Source organism: Alosa sapidissima, chromosome 19, assembly GCF_018492685.1.
Source record: "Alosa sapidissima isolate fAloSap1 chromosome 19, fAloSap1.pri, whole genome shotgun sequence".
NCBI lineage: Eukaryota > Metazoa > Chordata > Actinopteri > Clupeiformes > Clupeidae > Alosa > Alosa sapidissima.
In genome coordinates, this window is record NC_055975.1 from 8,571,531 (window position 1) to 8,595,916 (window position 24,386).

The following is a 24,386-nucleotide window of genomic DNA, read 5'->3' on the forward strand; positions in this document are numbered from 1 at the left end:
TTACAAACATTATTCTGTGTCCTAAAAACTGGCATATTTTATGGCATTGTGCCATGTAAGGACGTTGCAAAATCTAGAGACATGTGTGAGGTGGTCAGCGGTGGACAATTGAGACACACATTGGATTGTGTTAGGCTACTTGAACATTCCATTTGTAGGCTACTGTTCGCTATCTGTTCCTGTGTCACATTTTGTTCATGATGTATTCCTTTTAACCAACGCTAATTTAAATGAAATGAATGAATTTGAACTACAAACACTTTGCAATTGCTATGTTTTTATGTATTCAACTTTCCAACTAACGGTTAGTTAACTATACATCATTAAAGATGGGTGTCTCAACTGTACCAGGTAGGTGTCTCAACTGTACTCTATAGGGTACAGTTGAGACACAGTCAAGACAAAAAATGCACCTTATGTTTATGAGCTAATTGTGAAAAATATAAACTACTTATGGGTATTATTGATTTATAATATTTTAGTCTACAAGCTAAGGAAATGGCATGTGGAATATTGTGTGGAAAATCACTTCTTTTCAGTATCTATTTTTTGTTTGATTTTGTGTGGGCAAAAAGTGTCTCAACTGTACTCAGTCTACCCCTCAAATGAGTGGATATGGGATAGATTGACACGGCCCCTTGAGACCAATATATGAAAAAGTTGGTCATAATAGGCCCTATGGTTCTCGAGATATTCACAGAAAACTGTGTCCGCCCTGCCCTCTTCGGGGGTCCAGTCCGATCATCCTTGCGGGGCTACATGCCCACCAAGAATTACTGAAGAAGAAAAAAAATCCGGAAGAAAAAAAAAGACTAAACCTAAGCAGCGAAGCAGAGGTCATAATACTAAAAAAATACAACAGACCTATGCTATAGCCTACTCACAATAAAACATACATGAATTCATTCAACCTTCGAGATTCTGTGTTGCCCTGAGCATAGCATGGCTATATAAGCCTACATCACGAGTTTGCAATAAACATGAGACATTATCACGTTGGAGAAGTAAGGTAGTTTGTTTAGAAGCCTGTGTGGTTGGATAGGTAGCCCACCACGTAGCCAGCTTTGATCTTGTTGGGAAAACTTCAAGGCGCGCATTGGTGGTTAAAGGGGCACTTGGCAACTATTTCAACTTAATAAACCCGTTTAGAAATCATTTGGATGGTTAAATGACCTGTTCCGGTGAAAATGGTGACTTTCCCCGCTGCGCCTAGCGTCCCCAGGCGGAAAACCAACCTTGCAACATTGAGACTACCGTCCCGGAAAGAGAAGTGAGAAACAAGAAACTCGTTTTAAATCGTGTTTCTTACCTTGTAACATCCACATAGTTCTGCCAAACTTATGCTAACAGTTCGCTAGCTTGTAAACAAATCCATGTGCTTTATCATTACCTTTTCACACAGTTTGAAATAGCATAATGTGCAATTTCTCCAGCAGAGGGGGAAATCCTGCCAAGTTTCCCTTTAACGTGAGAATATCCTCACTAAGAGTGGAGCTTGAAAATATGTTGTGGGACAGGGAGTGATTCGCAAATGGTAGAAGCGCCTGTTTTCCCTGTAGCACACACACACACACACACACACACAATAGGTGCGTTCGTAAATTGCCACTCCGACGTTTTCACTGGGTGAGATGTTTGTCCCATGAGTATGAACCGTATGAACCGGTATGAATGCACCTGGTGTGAGAAGCCCCTGGCTGCACCTTGCAGATCGGCTGGGCCCAATGTGGACATGATTAACGTACATGATTAACGGGACATGATTAACGTGGGCAGTAGTTCAAGGAGGATACGCTTTTATAGAGTTAAGCATTCTTCCTTGAGAAAAAATTAACTCCGAGTCCGGGTAAATAGACGGACACAGAGAGGTTAAAGGGTAATGACGAGCTGGTTTTGAGCTGAGCTCAACGTTGCGCTCCGCCCCACATTGAGCCCAGCCCTGATCTGCAAGCTGCAGCCAGGGGTACTTGCCTGGTGTCCTGCGTCGACAGTCTGGTGCATTGTGGGTAATGTAATGCAAGCCAATCGGTAAGCAAGCCTTCCTTGGCGCGACCTGCAAAGGAAGTCAGTCAGCAACAAAATAACGTGATGCTGAAAACAATGAATATACGCGAGTCTGTAAAACATTGATCGAGCAATTGTTAACGCTTTTATTTGTGTTTAACCTTACGGCATGCTTACGATAACAATAACATAACAGTTCTGTGGGTCTGCAACTCAATGTTTGATGATCCATCGAAGTTATCTAATTTCGGCTATTAGCTAAAGATATCTGGCTAACGTCAACTGGTCTGTGGTTGGTTAAAATGACTTTTTCACGGGAGATCAAACGTAAGAAACTAATTCTTGTTGAGCTGACAACAATACGTGTATAATTATTTTGTTATCATAGCAGTTATTTCATGATCACTGCAACAGTTTGTTACGTAGTAACACCAACGTTAGCGTTACTAGCGTTTATACGTCTGCCTTTCTTACCTGCCTTGTCTGACATGCCCAACGTTACTTTGCAATACAAATGTTGTAATACAGATGTTGCGTGACCTCCGATATTTTCATACAAGTTACGCAGTGATTCATCATCGAAAAGGTCATACCTGTCTAACAAATGAATCTATTTGGCTGGTTAAATATATCAGTATTTGTACATCTTTTCCTGTAAAGATTTACAGAAGGCCAAAAACAAAGCGCAGAGTAACCACAATTTGAGGGAAGAGGCCAGTCTTTGCAATCAGCTTGGAGAATTATTGGCCAGAAATGGTGAGTGTGCTGTGTTGCACTTAGTATTTTCACTATCTTGCATTAATGAGTATGCTGGTTAGATTTGGCTTATTCAAGTTGGCACGGATAACTGTTTTTAACAGGAGATTACAAAACTGCTATTGAGGAACATAGACGAGAGCTGGCCCTCTCTGAGGCTCTGGGAGACGTTATTGGCTCAGCAGTGGCTAATCGGAAGATTGGAGAATGTTTTGCTGAGATGGGAAACACTGATTTGGCTCTCAAGGTGAGTGAATAACCCACCAATTTGACACAGAACAGACCAGACAGTAATATGTCTTATTCATGTAATTCTGAGACTCTGCACTTGTTGCAGCATCAAAGGCGGCACCTGAAACTGGCATGCTCTGTCAATGATGCAGTAGAGGAACAGAGAGCCCTGGCCACCATTGGCCGGACCTACCTCTTTCGTTACGAATCGGACCAATCACAGGACAGCTTGGGCCAAGCGGAAGAGGCATTCAGAAAGAGTCTGACCATAGTAGACGATCGCCTAGAAGGTTAGTCAAGCATTCAAGAAGAGCCTGACTTTAGTGGAAAATGTTCTAGATGTTTCATGTGGATGTGAGTGGGATTGGGAGCTCCACTGACTACCTTTAGCCGCCCGTATCAAATTCAATGGTGCCCCACACACTAGTGCGTCACCTCACACAGGGGTCCTATCCTGGGGGTCCCCTCATACAGCTCACACATTGAGCATGGCTCCGATGGCCTCATGACAAGCCGTCCAACTTCTGACACCATATGTAGCTTAGGGAGAGAACAGTGACCCCTCCCTAAGGTCTCCTCTGCACTGCACTGTACAGCTTAAATGTTATTCTATTGCTGTAAGTTGCTGTGGATGAAAGTGTCTGCCAAATGAATAAATGTAAATGTAAAGTATAGATTGAGAATTGTGAAGTGAAGATTATATTCTCTTGGCTTGTTATAATAATCATATCACAGTTTTGCTCAGCCTTAAAGGCACTTTGGTCTGTCACATGTACTGTACACTCATGTTAAGTTTCAATGTAACCTCTGTGGTGTGTATGTGTGTGTGGCCCCTTTAGGTGTGTTGCCAGCACGGGAGCTGAGTGAAATGAAGGCGCGTCTCTTCCACAACCTGGGCTGCGTTTACGACCACCTGAAGGATCCGCAGCGCTGCAGCGAGTACATCCGCCGCAGCGTCTTCATCGCAGAGTGAGTGTCTGACCACCAGCCAACCTGTGAGCCAGAGCCAAGAAAGAAACCCCTTATTTAGCCTGTAATGCTCTGTGCTGTGTATTGTGGAACTACTCTGAAGATGTAAAGATTGTTTACTGTACAGAGCAGCAGAAGCAGTTATCTGCAAGGCCTTCATTAGAGGTCTGAGGTCTTCCGTTGTGTCATTGATCTGAGTTCTTGACATTTTATTGTGTAGGAAGAACAATTTCTTGGAGGATCTGCAGAGAGCAAACTCCCTGATGGGAAGGATCCATTTTCGCAATAGCCAGCACTCCCGTGCCATGCGCTGTCTGGAGCAGGCCAAGGAATGTGCGCGCAAGATGAAGGACAAGTTTGGAGAGAGCGAGTGTTTCTGTAGTATTGCAGAGGTAGTCCTCTTTGACCCATCCTTCTATCTTGATCTTTGTCCGTTTATCCATTCAATGCACACAATGAATAGGACCTCTGGAAAATGACATTATAGTTTGAATCTAAATTTACTTTAAGGGGGTGTATTAAGCATACCTCTCTGTAGAGCGGCTCAAAGAGATGTCAGTATTTCATAATTGGATGAAACCACTCCACACATTTCCTAATGTCCCCTCAATGGACCTCACAATAGTGTAAAGAAAATGAGTTGATACCCATAGCTGACATTGATAGTGCTTGATTTTTAGCTTTGTTCTGTCTTCTGTGTGTCACTTTCTACTAGTGGATACTGGTAAAATGCCAGACAATAGATTTGATTCTGCATCTCAACTTCATGTGCTGAGTCATGGTTTCTTTCTCTATCCAGATCCAACTTTCTTTAGGGGACTTTGTGGCTGCTCGCCGCTCGCTGAAAAAGGCCTTTACCTTGGGGTCACAACATGCTGCTGATCGGGAAGCTGTGAAGAAGGCTCTAAAACAGGGTGAGCTCTATGGGACTTAAAGGGGTGGTTCAGGATTTTGGACATAGGACCTCATTTCCAAGTTAGCAAGTGTAATATTTATCAGTGGAGACCGCTTTCAACACGTTTCATCCAGTCCTTCTAATTGCAGAGTTCACAGGTACTAGGCTAGCGCAAGTCATCAGTATGTGTTAGCCTGCCATTAAAAACAGTCTTACCCACTCCAAAGTACACCCGAGGCAAATTCCAGACAATCGATGTAAATATCTGTGTTGATCGAATAGTGTTAGAAATACAACTACCCTTGCATCGCGTTCCAATAGTTATACTTTGGTATAAGTTGGTAGTAGGCATTTAAGCAATGCAGCGGCGGACTGATATTACCAAGGGTACTACTAGGTATCCCTCTGTTTACTTTTCGGCGCAGTACTACTAACCGGAGCAAGTATAATTTCGCCACTGCTAAGAAACTTTAACAACAAAGCCACAGAGCTGCAAAAGGCTTGGCCAGCAGCCAGGCCAATGGACTCTCTGCTGAATTACAGAAGCTTAGCAGGTGTGAGCTTAGTTAGTACTTTGATGGGAGACTTCCTGGGAAAAGTAAGTTGCTGCTTGCTGCTCAGATCCCAATGCTCCAGTACAGTGGGCACAGGGACACTTATTACAAAGAGTGGCGGTTCCTCTGTTCCCAATTCCCAACCTGGTTCATTCAATATGATGTAATCAGCCAATTCGTTCATTCCCTCTCCACTTCAGGCTGGTGTGTTGTGACTGTTCTGGCACATTATGGCCCCCGTGCATCACATTGGTGGTGGTTAGCGAGTTCCCTTTCACTGTAAATCGCTTTGGATGCCTTGATAAGTGCTGCATAAATGCAATGTGTTGGTGTTGCTTCCAAATTCCCCAGGTCCTCACTTCTAATTATTGAGTGTGTTTTGCTGCAACTGACCAGTTTTGGTTCCCTTTGCAGCCATTCGAGGTGTCCACCTGGAGGAGGCCGTAGCTGAGCTGAAGGACGGGCAGACCCATGAGGCCATGGGGCTGGCTGAACAACTGGGAGATTTGTACTCCAAACTGGGTTGCTTTAACAAAGCGCTGGACTCCTACCTCACGCAGGTAAGCAAGCGCATCATAAGCCTCATGCTACTTTATGTTTCTGATTGGCAATATTTTTATACTGATAGACTATCTAGCTTTTCATCTGCATTTGTCCTCCTCTCAGCTTTCCTGTGGTAAGACTCTGGGTAAATCTCCTCGGGAGCTGGCGGTGATTCACGTCTCTCTGGCTGTTACCTACACGGATCTGCGGCAGCACCACAAGGCCATTGAGCACTACAGGCAGGAGCTGGCACTGAGACAGGGCAACCCCAAAGAGGTGAGGGTCCCCCATCACCTAATGATGGAACATTGTCTCAGTTCTTTATCTAATATGCTTTCCCTTTTTTTTCTGTGATTGTGTTGTGGCACTCATAATCTGTAATTCATGCTCTAACTGTTGACCTTTGCAATGGCATATTTTGGTTAATATCACGATCACATAAATATGCCCCCCCCATGCATTAGGAGTGTAAGACATGGTTGAACATAGCGGGGTGTCAGGAGGAGGCAGAGGCTGCTGTGGATGAGCTGGACATCAGCTACGCGTCTGCTCTGCGCTGCGCTGAGAAAGAAGGGATGTCTTTGAGGTCACTACAGGTGAGTGACCACACCCTGGGCCATTGAGGTTGCACAGCTGACAGAACTTCACTTCCTATAATAATAATCATTCAGATGCTATATTTTAAGCAGACTAGTTTTATGGTTATAATAAAATGGACATGGATCAGACACTAGTTTCTGCACTGTGCAAATTGATCAATTAACTTTGCTGATCCCGGCCTTAGTTCGCCAAGCGTTCGTATAGCTGGACAATATTGTAAAGGTGTCTGGTCTCTCGGTCCCCCATCAGAAACGTGTACTGCGCCAGTGGCTAGCTGTCCAACAACGCTTCGGCTCGCAGCACTCCAGTGACACGCGCCGCAGGCTGGACGATCTCTGCGCCGCCACAGGACTGAATCCTGATGCCAGCGACGGAGAGGAGGAAGAGGAGGAGGGCGAGGAGAACAGCGAGCCTCTGGAGGACAGTGACATCCAGTTCTCAGACTCTGGTGTGAACATAGCCCTGTCCTTGGCTCCACTGTGGATAGCTGTTCTTTAAAAATGGGATTTGTCCTGGTTGACTGTCAGCATGGTCAATTTACGTCAAAGAGTGTGTGTGTGTGTGTGTGTGTTTACGTCAAAGAGAGTGTGTGTGTGTGTGTGTGTGTGTGTGTGTGTGTGTGTTTCCCCCTGTGGCTCTCTTACGCAATGGAAACTGACTGTACCCCACTACCTGAAATAGGGGAGCAGTTCCACCACTTCCTGTTTGACAGTGGGACTGCATGAAGGGTAGCCATCCTCGGGTTGGCTACCCTTCTATTGTTAGGATTACTAGCTTACAACTTATGCACATAACCAATACAGTAAACACATTTAGATGTAGCATGTTATGTGTGTCGTGATGTTAAATACACCATTGTGTTGCCGGTAGGCCTTTCCGGACAAAATGTAACAAACATCTCAGGAAACAAACTACAAATGGCAAAACTGTGCAAATAACAAACAACATATCAACTCATAGCTTATCATGTTGTGATCTATGCTTTCATATGTGTGGAACAATGATGAATGAATGTTGAATGAATGTTGCGGATTCCGCTTGTCAGTTCATTGATGTGGATGTCTTACAATGTCTTTTATCGACTTGTACATTTCATTTGAAATAATAATTTACATAACTGACCTTCACATCTTTACTTTACTTACATATTTGGGTGTGTTCTTTCAGATGATGAAGAATATGACAAAATGTTGTCTGGGCGGAGGAAGCTTGGCCGGGTAAGAGCACCGTCTCATTCTCAGACTCTTCTGGGTGTCCATTCTCTCTTTGGTTAACACATACTGCTATCATGAGTCTGAGCATGAGGCTGGTTTGTAGCATGCTCAATCTCCACCGTTGAGAAACCTCAAAATAGACCACAGTTGAATGGGGTTGGGGTGGGGAGTTAGGGGTGCACCCTGGTGCAAAATAATTGAAACAAATTTGCACCCGTGAAAATGCTGTAAAAACTGATCTCTCTTCCTTTCTCCATGTTCTTGTGTGTGTGTCACTGTCTTATGAGAATGGCTTTTGCCACCCTGGAGTAAAGATGCATTATTGCTGGGCAGTGCTTTCCACTTAAGACTACAATTTCTCTTGCATTTTTGTTGAAATGGACCCTGTCTCCTTCTCGTTTCATTTCATTTGCACAAAGGTGTAGGATCAATGGCGCTGGTGAGATCTAGCCTGACCATAGTCAAGATGCACTGAAATAGATATAGGTACATGCAATGAAATAGATATAGGAGCAAATGCACAAGGCCCTTTTGCAGACACCATTGAGAAACATCACAGTAGACTGCAGTAGGATGGGTGGGTATGTGAAGGGAGCAGTAGATGGCCGGCTCTGATGCAGCCCCTCTCTCTCTCTGTGTGTCCTCACAGTGGAACCGGCGGAATGAGAAGGGGGAGACGTGTCTGCACAGGGCCTGCATTGACGGGAATCTACGACAGGTGCAGCTCCTGCTAGAACAGGTGAGTGGGCTAGTGGGGGTCAGAAGATGCTGTGAGTGGTCTCACCTCTTATGCTAGATAGATAGATACTTTAGGAAAATTGTAGGCATCCAGTAGCTTATACAACCATAACACAACAAACACACATAGATCTCACATACATAAAAATCACAGAAATGTACAAATTTAACAAAGGTCGGGTATGGACTGACCATGTGATGCATTGATCATGGTAAGGTGCTATGGTAGAGTGTGTGTAATTGTGGTAGTATTCCCTTAAGGGCCTTTCAAACCAAGAACGATAGCTATGACGATTGCTATACGATAACGACAAAAAAGTATGGCTATAGTTAATGTGTCGACGTCTGTCCACACATAAACGATAACAACACAAACAACGATATCGTCGGGTATTTCCGTTATCGTAATAGTTATCGCTCTTGGTCTGAACGGCCTTTTACGCATGTAGTTTTAGGCAACTTATGCTTGTATTCTTAGTAAAAAGTGTTTGGAGAAAAGGGGATGAGCTGTTCCTTAACATGTCCACTTGATTTGTATGTCCTTTTTATCCCATGGCTTTTTCATTTCTCTTAGGGGCACCCTGTCAATCCCAGAGACTACTGCGGATGGACTCCTCTTCACGAGGCTGCCAACCATGGCCATGAAGGTAGAGCCAAGAAAAACAAAATGGTCTATTCTATTTAGTTTTTTTGGGCTTTTGCTGTTAATTGCTATAGGACAGTAGAAGTTGACAGGAAATGGGAGTAGGATGGGGTAAGTACCGTTGGTCGGAATCAAACCCAGCTCTTCCAGTGACCCAGTGCCCCCCACTCAAAAGTTTAAAGTTTAGTTAGCACATAGACACTAGACCACTGAAGCCTTCTCTTGTGTCCATCCTCTCCCAGAGATCGTGGCTGTGATGCTGGAGCGTGGGGCCAACATCAACGACCCCGGCGGCCCCATGTGTGACGGGGTCACCCCGCTGCACGATGCCCTGAGCTGCGGGCACTTCGCTGTGGCCCGTCTGCTGGTGGAGAGAGGGGCCTCTGTGAACATGCGCAATGCCAAGGTTGGCTATCACACAGTATGCAGATCTGCACTCTGCTTTTTTTCTCTGGTTATAACACAGACCAGCTGAAAAAGCATGGTGATAAATGAGGTGTGATAAAACACACAATTCTTAACACATTCTTGATGGAAGTTCATATAATTCAACAGAGCTGTAACAAGTACATGCTAAACACATCTTAAGTGTATAGCCACACATTTCAGGGCGTGCCTGTTGTTATAAGCATCCAACTTTGTTGCTCTGAGCGTGACCTAAACATACATAATGTCCCCTGAAAGCGTGGGTCATCTCACCACTCACCCTGGGTCATTGCTTTAGGTTGCTTAAGACTCCCATCAGACCATGGCAATGGGTCCATCCATAAGTCTTTGTCTTGCTAATATCAGGCTATGTTAGTATGTTCATTTTTGCCCAAATGCACACAATTCTTTAGCCATGTAGACTTACACACAGACAGACAGACAGACACACACACACACTTTCATACATTCTTTCATTTGCTTCTGAAGAAGAAGGGGAAAAGGCTCTTATAATAGCTTGTCTTTTTATTGATTATTTATTAATCTTGACCTAATGAGTAAACCGAAAAAATAAGGAAGATGAGAAGTTGCAAAACCTTGTATAACTATAGGCTATATAAATAAAGACTGATTGGTTTATTGTAAAAAGAAGAATCTGTAGCTATCAAAAATGGATGTGTTTGTGTTCAGGGGGACACAGCGCTGGACAGCCTTCGTCAGTGGTTTAAGACGTACAGTCGGGAGCTGGACTCTGACGCCAGGCAGGAGTGTGCTGTTACTGAGAAACTGCTGAGGAGAGCCATGGCAGGAGGAGGTGAGGGTGTGGGTCGCTCTGTCACCACAACACCACGACACACACCTCCACTTTAGTTCTCACCCTAAAAGTACATTTGTGTGTCAAGTATGAGTTTAACTCATGAGGCTATGAGTTCAATACATTTATTAGTTCTGTGTTAATTTATGCCATGTTTTGGGTATATAACTGGAATAGAAAGGATAGGACGGCTCTCCCTATTCACTTTTTTTAAGAGTTTGGGCCAGATGCCCTTCTTCAGCGTGTGTGGCCCACCCACAAACACAGCTGTGCTTAACTACAGATGTTCATACCTAACAAAACAGGTATAGCTCAACAGGGGGAGCTCCAATTACACTGTATGTTACAGAAATGTTTCATACAAACAAAACAAACGAGTATTACTAAAAAATGGAACAGTATCTTATGCTCCCTCTCTCTCTCTCTCTCTCTCTCTCTCTCTCTCTCTCTCTCTCTCTCTCTCTCTCTCTCTCTCTCTCTCTCTCTCTCTCCCCCTCTCTGTATCCTTCCTGCTCGCACCGTCCAGTTCCGACTGCTGCAGTCACTCCAAAGCCCCAGGCTCTTCTGTTGAACAGTCAGCTGTTTGATGCTGAGAACTCTGAGCCGCTCATGTCCTCCCAGCGGTCCCCGCCCCGGCCCGTCAGCTCTCAGGAGAGTCCTGCTGCCCCGCGCAGTACCCAGCGGAGACCACCGGCCAGCACGGGCCGCCGCCACCGAGGGACGGAGGACGCCATCCTGTTCGGGGTACTGAAGCCTGATCTCACTTTCACTGACCATTGTCAGTTATTCTCAGTCCTTACATTTTCATTAAGCCTAAGAAGAAAAACCCTTCTTTATTCACTTAGAGTAGAAGAGGTCCATGGCAATTGAGTCCACTATTTTCTTTACTTTTGCTTATGACTTACTGATGGAAAACAGCGGAATGTTTTTTTTTTAACCACAATGGTTTTCAGTGAGTGTGTGTTTTATCCCATTTCATTTCATAAAAGGTTTTTGATATGGAGTTACTTGTGACTGTACAGTCTTTTATGATTCTCCAGAGTACTAATAGCCTTAGACTGTTCTGGCACTCCAAGTATCTGTATCATTCAAAAAACTACTTTCAGAAGCTAACATGTCTGGGCCACTTTTTAGACCCTTGGTCATTTACAAACAGGGCAGTTTTACTCTGCCCGGCTTTGTGTAACTCCTAGAACCATCACAGCACACCATGGAGAGCAGAGTGGACTGTTTTAGCAGCGCTTCTGGTTTTAAAGGGCAAGCGGGAATAATTTGGCCGCATACAACCACAGGCCCTATGCTTCCAGGAGAGAGGAAAAAAAGAGTCAGCAGAAAATCTCTCTTTGGATGAGTGGTTTGCTGCTAAGCCAGTGCCCACATGTAGCTGATTTAGAGGCTATATTGATCAGGAGTGTGTGTGAGAAGAACTGCTTGGGGAGCTTGGAGGTTTCCACTGGTCTAAAATGAGCTATTTGAGTGTCTCTTTTCTGTGTGTGTGTGTGATTTTTTTTCCAGTTGGAGAGCAGTTGCTCGGATCAGAGTGACTCCGATGACCCCATCAGCCCCCTGCGGCCCATCCGACCCAGACTACGTTTCCCAGCAGCCCCGTCGGCCCCAGACACTCCTCCTCAACAGGAGGCTGTGTCAGCGCACATGTCCAGGGAGCCGACGGCGGCGGCCATGTCCACATCCGCGTCCACTGCCCCATCTAGGACAGAGGAGTACCGGCTGGCCATGAAGAGCCTGGGCAGTGCCACCACCCGCCTCTTCTCCCAGAGCCTGTCCGAGCCCGCGTTCAGCAGCACGCCGGCCAGCGACCGGACAGCCCTGGTCCCCGAGGAGGAGTACTTGGCCGACGACTGGCTGGAGGACGACCTGGGCGAGATGCAGCCCAAGAAGAAGAGGAAGATGGCGTCTGAGCTGGAGGGCAGGAGAGAGAACGGCGAGCCTCTAAGCCGTACTTCGGCCTCGGCCTCTGTCTCCCACACAGCCTCTTACTCCGCCTTCGCCTCGGCCTCATCTGAGACATCCTCATCCAGGGGTACGCAACGCTGACTTACAGCTTGTCTGATGACGTTAATATAGCCAATCATTAAGTGGCGTGAATGCGGTGCTATTGACCGGACTGATCAACTACCGAGTTGAATTGAACATAGCCTCATGCAGACGCACACACACACGGAGAGAGAGAGAGAGAGAGAGAGAGAGAGAACCACTTTGCGCTTACGCAAATAGGCTACGCTACCATGGCAAACTTTTACATCTGGAAAGAGCTCCTTGGTAACTATCCTGCTAGCTCAGGTCACGTCAACACTTGATCCCAGAAAGATTGTCTTCGACATGTTCGTTTTTTGAACATTTATTGTATCTAATGACATAGAAAACATAATGATTTGCATACACATACCGCACTATGCACAACTTTTATTCACTAGCGACTATAGCCTAAAACCGTCAGGTTGAAGGGGGGCTAATTACTCCATAGAATTACTCTCACGTATTTTCTTAAAGTGACAGGCACTCAATTACACCTACTCATACACACCACATTAAAGATATGCCTAAGTGTTATAGGTTAAACGTCAATATGAGGCATTCAAATTACTAAATATGTTTAGCTACTAGTAATTACTAGTAAAATGCTATACTTTAAAAAAAAATGCATTATTAAATAAATACACTCTATATGAATTCAAAAATATATGATAGAAACATATCACATAAGCTATCATTTTCAGTGTGTGTTTGTGTGTGTGGAGAGAGTCAAGTGATCCCACTACAGTATATATTACTGATGACGTCAGGGTGGTGGGGGCCCCAAAATCAAACACTTTTTTTAAAAAAGTATCGAAGTATTGAAATCGCAATTCTTGACTTGGTATCAGAATCGACCCCCCTCCCCCCCAAATTGTGTAAATCCCCCCTACATGAATAACCTAAGGGGGGAATTCCCCCCCATTTTGAAAAATGAATTTTAAGCCCTGTCAAATACAAACTCACACTCACACTCACACTCACTCTCACTGCAGTGTTCTTGTTAGACCATGTTCACACAGTTTCCCACACATACACACGTACACATAGACACCCACTCAGCCGCAGAGAGATGTGAAACTTTGTTGAAGCTGAGAACAGCCTTGTTTGTAGCCCTATTGAGGGACGTTTTCTTATTAATTGGGGGGCAGCTGTGGCCCACTGGTTAGCACTCTGGACTTGTAACCGGAGGGTTGCGGGTTCGAGCCCCGACCAGTGGGCTGCGGCTGAAGTGCCCTTGAGCAAGGCACCTAACCCCTCACTGCTCCCCGAGCGCCGCCATTGTAGCAGGCAGCTCACTGCGCCGGGATTAGTGTGTGCTTCACCTCACTGTGTGTTCACTGTGTGCTGTTTGTGTTTCACTAATTCACTGATTGGGTTAAATGCAGAGACCAAATTTCCCTCACGGGATCAAAAAAGTATATATACTTATATTAATATAATTCACCATCTCTACCTTCAGGTGTTGGGCATATATGCAAAAGGTGACAGATCTCAAGGTGCATCTCTAATCCTGGTCAGAGAGTGTACCCCCATAGTCCACACTTGCACATTGACCCACACACGCTCACACAGAAACTAAACAGCTATCAGTGTTGCGCGGGTTGATCTAAATTGAGCGGGCGCCCGCGGTTTCGAATAGTTAGTTCGAATAGTTATCGGGTCATTTTCGGGCGGGTCAGTTAAAATGAATTTGATATATATAATATAATGAGAAGGCAAACATCAATATTTAACTCATAATAGCTTTTTAAAGATATCATTGTCTAAATTAATCGATGCAGCATGAACTTGCCACATAGGCAGGCTATCTGTGTGATAGAAGGATGAAACTGGAGACACTATAATTTAAAATAATATATACACTCCTCCGGGAAAAGCGAAGTATTGGAAGTATTTGGAATATTTCTTAAAAGTATGACAGCCACAAGACAGACACGACCAAGATGGCTTGTCACAAATACAGCATTGCCCTCCCAGCATAACTGAGTAGGCTAACTTCAAGTGCAATTCCTAGACCTCAAGCAATATATATTGCTTCATGACACAATGATTTTTTTTTTAAAGCTAGGCACAAGACCTAATGACAAGTAGATTAGCTCAGTAAAATAATGCTGATACCTTTCGTCAGCCTACCGGTATTTTAACTGCTGTGTGCGTGCGCTCTCTCTCCTGCGCAAACATTCTCTCTCCTGCATGCTAGTTGTGTGTAGTTCTACTGCATAAAATTCAACAAATAAATTAGTTTGTTTTACACATATGACCTATTGACATGCAGTTAATATAGGCTACAGTGCAGTGAACAGTCTGGAAATTATGGTAGGCCAACTTGGAGTGACACAGAGGAGAATTCTCTCACTCCTTGTAGCCTGATGGTACGCACAGTGCTTACGGCCGTACACCTGCAGGCACCGCTGATTAAGGGCATTCTGTTCCTGTTTATGTAAAGGTTTTACACAGCTCAATAAGGATACACTGCATGTAAGGCTACACTAACCAAAAGTCGGTTGTAGATCGGTTAATATTCGCGTTACGAATTGCGGTAGGGTTGATTTAAATATCGGGTGAGCATAGACCGCTTGTGACGGCTATACATGCTCAATTAGCACAACTTTTCTCACAGAATGTTGCCTTCCATTCTTAATGTTATTCAACCTCTTTCTCTACCCGTTCGGTAGCCCTAATTATGTACCCCCCCCCCCCCCCCCCCCTCTGTGTCTGCAGTACGCACCTCCTCCAATAGGGGTCTCTCGATGAAGAAGGGCCAGGCTAAGGCGAGGCAGGTGAAGATGACCCAGCTCTCTGGCATGGTGATGCTGGGCCGCAGAGAGGTCAGTAGGTCACCCAGCCCCACCATCACCCAGGACGACGACCCCATGCAGTTCACGGCTATGCACCAGCACAGTGTGCCTGTAAGGGTGAGGAACTGATGATGGCCTATCTTCCATTAGTTGTCTTGAGGCTTGTTATATACTATATCCATCTTTGAGTGTGAATTTTGTCATCAATGTCTTATTAATATCAATAGCATATTTGGCACTAGACATGGCTTGAAACAGCAGTGATGTAGTTGTATGAGCTTTATATTCAAAATGGTATATGAGCATCTTTGGCTTTGCTGCTGTTGGAGTCATGCATTCCCTCTGAGGAAAAATGCACATTCAAAACCATTAGCATTTAGAATGCCCATTTCTTTTAATTCATTTCTATCAGGTGTCATAATGGCCTAATACGCTGGAAGCGTTCATAGTTTTTGTCTGGTGTTTACCATTTTGTCTGTCTGTCTGTCTGTCTGTCTGTCTATCTGTCTTTCTGTCTATATTTCCCCTTCTGTTCTGCGTTCTATCTTATGTCAGGCCCCAGCCGTTGCTGCCCCGATGCCTGCACCTATCAGGATGAGGGTCAGAGTTCAGGACAACGTCTTTCTCATTCCAGTTCCACACAGGTTTGTCTGCCCTCACCTTCACCTGCACCCATGCTGACTGTAGAGCACACAGGAGAGAAGAACACACAATACACCATGATGCCAAATGGTGTAATAGTCCTGCACGAGAGGAGAGGAGCACATGGGCGTCTTACATGTTAAATGTTACACTTTAGAGTCTGTGAGTGTGAGCTGTAACACAATGCCCATAATGTGTGAAATTTGTTGAGTGCTTTTTTACCAAGATATAGTACTCATCAACGTGTGTGTGCGTGTGTGTGTGTGTGTGTGTGTGTGTGTGCGCGTGTGCGCGTGTGTGCGTGTGTGCGTGCGTGTGCGTGCGTGTGTGCGTTCGCTCTCAGTTCTGTCAGGATGAACTGAACTATAGTTTGCATGTGTTCACCAGAGGCTCTCCTCTCTACAGCACGGCCGACTCCTGCACCGTGTCTTGGCTGTGCGAGCAGGCAGCCCAACGCTACTACCAGACCTGTGGCCTCCTGCCACGCCTCTCGCTGCAGAAAGAGGGCGCTCTGCTTGCACCGCAGGATCCCCTCCTGGCTGTCCTGCACACCAACGAGGAGGTAAGAGGGCATGGCAGGGCAGTAGAAAATAATCAAAGAAAGAAACTTAGAACTACATTATGCACAATATATTGGTAATATGAAAGTAAAATAATCTAAAATGCCTCTATATCTAAATTGCCACTATAGGGAGGGAAAGTAATCTCATCGCCACCTACTGGTTGCGTTCCTAGTTTAGCGGAGTGGATGGGATTTTTTTTAGAAAAAAATTGATTTAACACCTCCCATTTGCTATGCACTGGGGTCACCTCTATTGCTTCTAGTGGTCATACCTTATTTTTAGGATCAGTTGAATTGTTTTGAGTTTTTTATGTAACATGGTGATGACAAACTACAGTTGCATGCGACGTCACAGGTTTGGACGCTTCATCTCTAACTGATCAAAATGGGAAATTTGCTTGACTGGCGTAACATATTTTTGTAATAACAGAGCGTGATGTAAACCGCATGGTGATTACCTATGTCAGGATACCTTGTGTTTTGCTCCTACTCACAGGAAGAGATGACAGTAAGTGTTAAGTGTCGATGCTAACGAGGCTAATAAACAAACCATGCTACCGTGAGTAACGTGGAAGGTTAATGTCACGTAACTTCTTTTGTAGTCCGTTTATGAAACCAAACGAGCAATTTAAATTTTTTAAAGAAGGCAAAATAGGGCCAGACATTTTCACAGTTAGTAGATTATTACTGTATACACACTGAAAAATATTTTTGGTGGATAACTTCGCTGATTTGGCTTCACAATATTTTTTTAAGAATAGGTCTATACATGGATTTCTATGCTACGTCACGAAAACATGCGTGCGCAACTAAGAGGCAGAAAGCACCACAGAACAGCATAGAGCAGTGCTGTCCTAGCCTGGGTGCCATTCCGAACTTAGTCCTTAACTTAGTCCTTCCTTAATGCAAATGAACGGCAAACTCTGAAATATAGTCTGAAATGAGATGTTATTATGATTGAGACAACAGGGTATACAAAAAATTCCGATTGTAGCTTACAGCAGCCGACTATTTAGGTTAAGTTTATAACGTTGTGGACGGCCACCAAGCGTCTTCTGCCCCACGGCTGCGTGCGCATTTAGTTTTGTTGGTAAACGGGAAACCCGTGTATGGGACTTAACATTGGAGCTTTTCTTCGATAGGAACACAACCATTTGGGTCACTGGTTTTCCCTTTCCCTCCCTATTGTAACTGCTGCTGCTGCTACCACTATGACTACTACTAGTCGAGTTGTAACTTGTGTCTAGTGTGCCTTTCTTGTGGTTGGATTCTGTGTGACTATATTGGAGAGACAACGTGTTCCTGTTTTTGTGTGTGTGTGTGTGTGTGTGTGTGTGTGTGTGTGTGTGTTGTGCTGTGCTGAATGGTGTGAAGGTTGTTGCCAAAGTGTGTTCCTGGGACCTGCCCCCTCTGCCTGAGCGCTACCAGAAGGCCTGCCGCAGCCTGGCTGTGGGTGAGTCACCATGGGAAACCAGTCACTCTTAAGCCCCTCATTATAGCACCTTCTCTGTGCTCTGATGAGCAGTTTGATGTACTGCAACCCTGTTACCAAATTACCAAATATCTAGGAAAGAGATGAATGTGTCTTTTTGTGACACTCACACAAATATTTTTTGATCAATGTGACTCTATATAATAGCTTTCATTTTATGTTTGTTAGTTTTGTGCTGGGACAAGTTTCTCTAAAACTTAGGTTAGGGGTATATGTCTACTACAGACAGAGAGAGACATAGAGTGTATTATGCAGAGCAAGGCTTCAGAGAATTCTGTCTCACACATCACACCTACAGATAGCATGTGAACATGATCAAAATCCCCCAAGGCTAAGAATTCGGTTTCGTTTAACATAAGGTGTGAACACTAATATTAACTTCATTCACGCCTTGCACAAGGCACACACGCAGCTGAGCTCCTCACACTTTACTTGCACTGTACCTGCCACATCGAGTTGTTCACACAAGAGCTTGCTCAAAGTACAGTTCACAATTTGTTTGAATTTGTCAAAACAGTTCCGGTTCTCTTTGTTTCATGTTTCTTGCACCAGTTTGAAGGATGTGCAAGTTAAATGTTCATTCATAGCAAATGGATGTGTCCACTGAAAAAATGAACGTTCATGCATTGCACTGACCACAGAGGTGTCAGATATCAATTTGGCATGTCAACTCTTATCACACAAAGATGGACGTTTCTTTTAACTGGTTCAGTGTTGATGGGCATTTTTGTCAATGCCTCCTTGAAGCAGTTGTTGGCAAATGGAAATGTGTGGCACATTCAGTGTTTTGTACATTATGTAACATATATATCTTCAAGAATCTAGACAGAAAAAAAGTTCTTGTATTTAATTCATTTCTATGTGTGGGTGTGTGTTTGTGTGCATGTGTGTTTGTGTGTTTGTGTGTGCACATTCCAGACGAGAGTGTGCGTGTGTTGCGTCTGTGCGAGGCGCAGGACGGCAGCTCCTCGGTGAGCGTGTGTGGACTCAGCCTGGCCTCGACGGCCCTGGCCCCCCTGCTGCGCGCCCTCAAGCTCCAGGCCAGTCTGACGGAGCTGCGGCTCGCCGCCAATCGCCTCGGTGACGGCCTCCTCCCTGAGCTGGTGGCCGCCGTGGCCACTATGCCCAGGCTCCGCCTGCTGGATGTGTCGGCCAATCTGATCACCGGAGAAGGGCTCAAGAAGGCTGCTAATTCGCTGGATGGGAAGAGTCAGCCCACCTTCCCAGTGAGTATCCAGTGGGTGGCCAGCAGGGCTCATTCACTGGCTTTACAGAAGGGTTTGGATGATCTTTTTCTTATTAAATGGGATTTGGATCACTGATTTGTTGTTTGGCATATAAGGTCAGATGTTAGCAGTTGTTTACACATATCTGTAAAAAGCCTCTTTATCTCAAGAAATACATTACACTAATTTAAAGGTCCCATTTGTGTCTGTGTTTGACTGCAACATATAAAATCAAATATAGTCTTGATTGTCTAGACAGTGGTTTATGTACCTGGCCCAGGAGGTACAAATACATCCTGTTAGTGAGGTTAATGAGGGATATCCTGAGCCTTCAGAACTCCTCTCCAACCACATCAGATAAGACGCCACATATCTTAAATATATCACTTGCTTGCACACTTAAGACTGATGGCCTGAAATATTAAGTTGAATTGAATTTCAACAATAATACCACCAACCATAATCAAGAGAGGGACAGAAAGGCACAGAGAGAAAGAAAGAGAGAAAGAGAGAGACAGAGGGAAAGAGAAAGAGAGAGACAGAGAGAGAGAACACTTAAGCGTACTACATACTCGCCGCACACGACCGGTAATGCGACAATGTGACGTCAAAATTGCGTCATTTCCTCTGTCGCACGAGAAATTTCAGCCTCGCGCAGGCAGGTTGTGCACAGATGCGCGCGACAAGCAGAATGAGCTTGAAGCCAAGATCAGGGAGCATGCGTGCCTCTATACAGACATCAACCACATTCAGGCATTTCATATAGCCTAGCCCACATCTTAAATAAACATGTTTGAATAGTCAGTTTGAGAAGAGAGGGAAATTAACCTAGGTTACCAGCGAGAGTTCGTGATTTTTAAATAGTCTGCTGGATTTCAAATAGTCTGCTGGAAGTTAAAGAAGCTACCAGAGAGAGGAAATTAAGATGAAAGACCTAGGACCCAGGGACATGCCAATAATCCAGCAAAAGGTAACAAAGATATTTATTTTTAACCAAAGGATATCGAAGACCTCTTTCCACCTCAGGAAATTACACAAACTCATCTCTCAGCACCAGCCAGCTAGCTAAAATTTCCCTCTGGATGAATAAAGTATCTATCTATCTATCTAGCTGCACACACCTTGGAAACTAGATGGGAATGATGGTAGTTGTGAATAGCAGCAACCAAAGTCTGAAGTATCATCACAGAGGGTAGTTTTTACTGCCATTGAGGCCAATGCCAATTCAGGAGAATATTGCAACTAGTGTCGCGACCACCACGTGCGAGTATAAATGGTTACGGCGCTCCCGTGACGTCACATTGTCCCGCTACAGGTCGGGAGTGGCGAGTATGTAGGTCGCTTTAAACACCAACTCTCAAACATATTTGAAGCATCAATAAACCCTCTTCCCCTCTTCCTAGCAAGCCAAGCAAGTGTAATCTCAGTGCACGTGTTAGAACCACAGATGTACTGAAAGGTACCCCCCCCCCCCCCCCCCCCCCCCCTTTCTTGTCGTAGTGCCTGGAGGAGCTGAACCTCAGTATGAACCCACTGGGCGATGGACACACCCAGGCTCTGGCCTGCCTACTGTCAGCATGCCCCCTGCTGGCCACTCTGTCCTTGCAGGGCTGCAGCCTCACCGCACGCTTCCTGCAGCAACACCGCCTCCTGCTGGCCAGCGCCCTGACCGGTAACACAGCTCTCATTCCTACGCATCCTTTTCTACTCTCATCAATGTGTTTATGTCCTTATGTTTACATGTTAGACTTTACTTTGTTGCGAGTACTAGCTATGTGTCATGTTTGCCTAGGGCTGAAACAATGCATCGATATGAATCAACCCGATTGTTACAACCCGGCTCTAAGCCGCAACATAAAGAGGGAGTCGGGACAACAGAGATAACTTTAACCAATAAAGTATTTATTTAAAAGTAACCAAAAGCAATAAATAACCATTACCAAAAGATGTCTAGGGGAAAGTAAAAGCAAAGTCCTTTTAGGCAAGTCCCTCCACTTGGCAGCCATATTGCAACGCTTTTTGGGCACTCATCGGGCATCCTATTCAGCAGAAATGCTCATGCGCAAGGCTTCACGGCACCAACCTTGCTCCAGCGGCAAGTTCACAACACATAATTGGCATGATGTCTTCACAACACACCATATGATTGGCTCAATGTATTCACCTCACACCACATGATTGGCTCAATGTATGTCGACGTTTTGCTGAGGAAGGGGTGGGATATGCGTAGACAACGGCCAACCCAACGGACAACCCAAAGGTGCCTGCAACAGAATGTGCCTAACAGAAAAGTGTCCAAATCAAGAGAGAACAACCCCTTGAATACCCACATACCTTTACCAGGTGTGCGTGATTAGCTAATTACAATACAAGCTATGCCAAGCTATTAGCTAATACAAGCTATGCCTGTTTTGCCCATGCAAAGGCCACGCCAGGCCTGAAGGGGACACAGGGGGTTGTAACACGATGCATCAACCTAATTTGCCTTATTCACCCGGCGGCAACGAGGCTACAGGGTACACTTGCCATCACACTTCAGTCCAGCACATGGTGGTAATGCGCTCTGTTTGCAAACTGCCCAAAAAAAAAAAACTCACTGAAGAAGAAGGTTACTCTGGCAGGCCCTATGGGCAGGCCAGCGAACCCTTCTTTTTCTGTGAGCTTGTTCTGTGAACCAAAATCTATAATTTCTTATCGACAACAGACCCCAATATTGCATCGAATCGCTACAAAAGTATTGAAAAGAATCGAATCGTTGGCTTAAAGAATCCATATTGTATAGAATCGTGATGAAACTTGTGATTTACACCCCTTGCCACTGCCTTAATACTCTGTATGTCCCCACAAAGAACCGTTTTGGTACCATTAGTGTTGGCCAGTCAGTGGCATCCTGATCAGCGGGTCTGTGTTAGTAATGGGGCTCTCCTGATGCAGGCACTGGGCACCTGAGGACTATGACGCTATCCCATAACTCCCTGGGCTCCACGGGCTTTGAGCTGGTGTTGAAGACGCTACCCCTCCACCTCCTCTCCCATCTCCACCTGACCGCTGTGTGCCGCGGGCCAGCTGACCAGCCAGCTCTGGAGCTCCTTGCCACGCATCTCGCTCAGGTACCTCTAACCACCTCCGTCATCTCGCTAATCACATGGCAGGCTTGAGAACCCCAAATTAGTTTTGAGGGTAGCATAGTGGCTTGCATTGCACTGGTAGCACAGTGGCTAGGGAGCTCCCTAGCATGTAGCAGCCTGAAAAGTTGAGGGTTCAATGCCCTACTGCAACCATTGTGCCCTTGAGCAGAGCACTTAGCCCTGAGTTACTCTGGACTGGCCCTTGTAGTAATTGACCTAAGTCGCTTTGGATAAAAGCATCAATCAAATGAATGAGCAAGACTATGTAAGAAGGGAGATGGGTGACATTTTTAGCTTCTCCATATCTATGTCTGTTACCACCTGCAAACTGACGAGATCAGATCACCGTTTTCATCTACTTGATCAAGTGTAGGAACCTTTGTCAGACCTTTTCAGAAGTCAAGTCTGATAATTAAATAGCGTTTCAATACCTTATATCTGCTCAAATTTGTTGAATTTGTTGTCTTCCTCTGTGTTTCTTCCATAGAACGACTGCTCACTTACCCACCTCAGTCTGGCCAGCAATGGATTGTCTGACCACAGTGTTGCCTCCCTGGCCAGGTCTGTCTAATCACTACTGGCCACTGCTCCACATGTGGTCATTTATCGTGTAATTACTTGTATCATTCTGGCTGTCTGTGATCTTTGGTGTGTCTAGTTTGCATGCATCATGTTACTTGAATGTGCTGCTGCAAGCTGCCTGCATTGACAGGATGTGGTGTGAATCGTAGGTCTATTTTGGGTTATTACTGTTATTGGGGCCTCTTGTTGTTGATGTGTAATCTACGATGAGCCTAAGGTTGGCTGTCTTGCCTTTTTTGCATTGTTCTGCTCAGATGCTTGCCTGTCTGTCCCTCACTGGTGTCCTTGGACCTGTCGGCCAACCCGGACGTGACGTCCGCTGGTCTTCACAGTCTTCTGATGGCTCTGCGGGAGGCCCGGCGGCCCCTGGTCCAGCTCAACCTCCAGGGTACAGAACACTGACCTCTTACCTGCTCCTCTAAGGCACATCTCTACTCACTCATAGCACATAGAGCACATTCTTAAAGTCACTTCACAATCTTTCTCTCTCCATCCTTCCCTCCACCTCTCTGTCTCTGTGTGTCTCTTCCCTCACTTTCAAATAGGGTGTCAGGTTGCTGGTCCCTGGAATACTATTTGCTTGGATGACCTTGCCAAAAACGTCCGGGACTTGTCTCTTTGCTCCCAGAGGCTCAACAAGCTGGACCAGCAGGCCTTGCAGCAGAGCTGGCATTTGCAGGGGAGTGGCCGAACGCTTCTCCGTCAGTCCAAGTGCATGATGAGCACGACCGGACCCATATGAACACCACCAGAAGCAAAACATGACCTTCCAGTGCTTTCCTAATAGTTTCCAGGTTGGAACACAGCCCCTCCCCTTTTATTACTGTATAAATGTAAAGTATTCCTCTTGTGTAATACAATGTTTAATTAGACACACTATTACACGTCATTGTGTTTTTGGATATGTTGTATTTAAGTGGTTTTGAATGTTTAAGAAGAAATGCTATTAAACTTTATCAAGTGTCATGATTAGCTGGGTACCTTTTTGTTGTAAATGGGGTAAACACTGGGAGCTTCACAAAGGCTCATACTGGTCAGGTTTATAGTACATAGCATAGATTCAAAGTACTAGTACTGAGAGTCCTAGGATCACTGTTTTCAAACATGGCCCTTGAGGTCCAATGTTTGGTTTACAATCTTTTTAGTTTACACTAACCAAGTCACATGCGCACACCCACCAACCAGAAGTGGCATAGTCAAGGAGGATGAAATAATGATATAAATGTCAGAAATGTGACAAAATGAATTGCAAGATTATTTGTAGCTTTTGCTATTAGGTAATTGCATTGTGCAGCCCTAATTCAAAGCTCAGTTGGGAAAACCAATATAATAGTTTTATGTCATTCATATTTTTGTTATATATGATAAAACAATAGTGGAGACAACAGATTTTCTGCAGTCATCCATGACAATTATGGTTTGACATCACCATAAAAGCTCATTCAGTCACAAAACTATGTACCGGTAAGAGCCAGAAACTATTTTCATTTTCAAGAGGAGGCGATCTCAGGAAACCACAATTAGTTTCACTA

At 44.9% G+C, this 24,386-nt stretch overlaps 1 protein-coding gene across 4 annotated transcripts; it reads left to right on the forward strand.

Annotated features, from left to right (window-relative positions):
• Positions 1-1,998: 1,998 nt before the first annotated feature.
• Positions 1,999-23,820, forward strand: tonsl (tonsoku-like, DNA repair protein). 4 transcript variants are annotated; one of them, XM_042072941.1, is made up of 28 exons: positions 1,999-2,331; positions 2,665-2,760; positions 2,865-3,007; positions 3,098-3,281; positions 3,831-3,960; positions 4,181-4,352; positions 4,760-4,874; positions 5,824-5,969; positions 6,076-6,228; positions 6,417-6,548; positions 6,802-7,000; positions 7,720-7,769; positions 8,416-8,505; positions 9,079-9,151; positions 9,390-9,553; positions 10,264-10,387; positions 10,914-11,131; positions 11,903-12,428; positions 15,146-15,333; positions 15,778-15,866; positions 16,252-16,426; positions 17,801-17,879; positions 18,837-19,144; positions 20,645-20,816; positions 22,079-22,254; positions 22,760-22,833; positions 23,109-23,242; positions 23,400-23,820. In XM_042072941.1, the coding sequence occupies exons 1-28, from the start codon at positions 2,307-2,309 to the stop codon at positions 23,594-23,596; spliced, it is 4,332 nt and encodes a 1,443-aa protein (XP_041928875.1). In that variant the 5' UTR covers positions 1,999-2,306; the 3' UTR covers positions 23,597-23,820. The 4 variants fall into 4 exon arrangements, with proteins under 4 accessions (XP_041928875.1, XP_041928874.1, XP_041928876.1 ...); XM_042072940.1 differs by having other exon boundaries at positions 2,000-2,331; positions 15,146-15,339; XM_042072942.1 differs by having other exon boundaries at positions 2,000-2,331; positions 15,146-15,339; positions 16,270-16,426.
• The last annotated feature ends 566 nt before the right edge of the window (positions 23,821-24,386 follow it).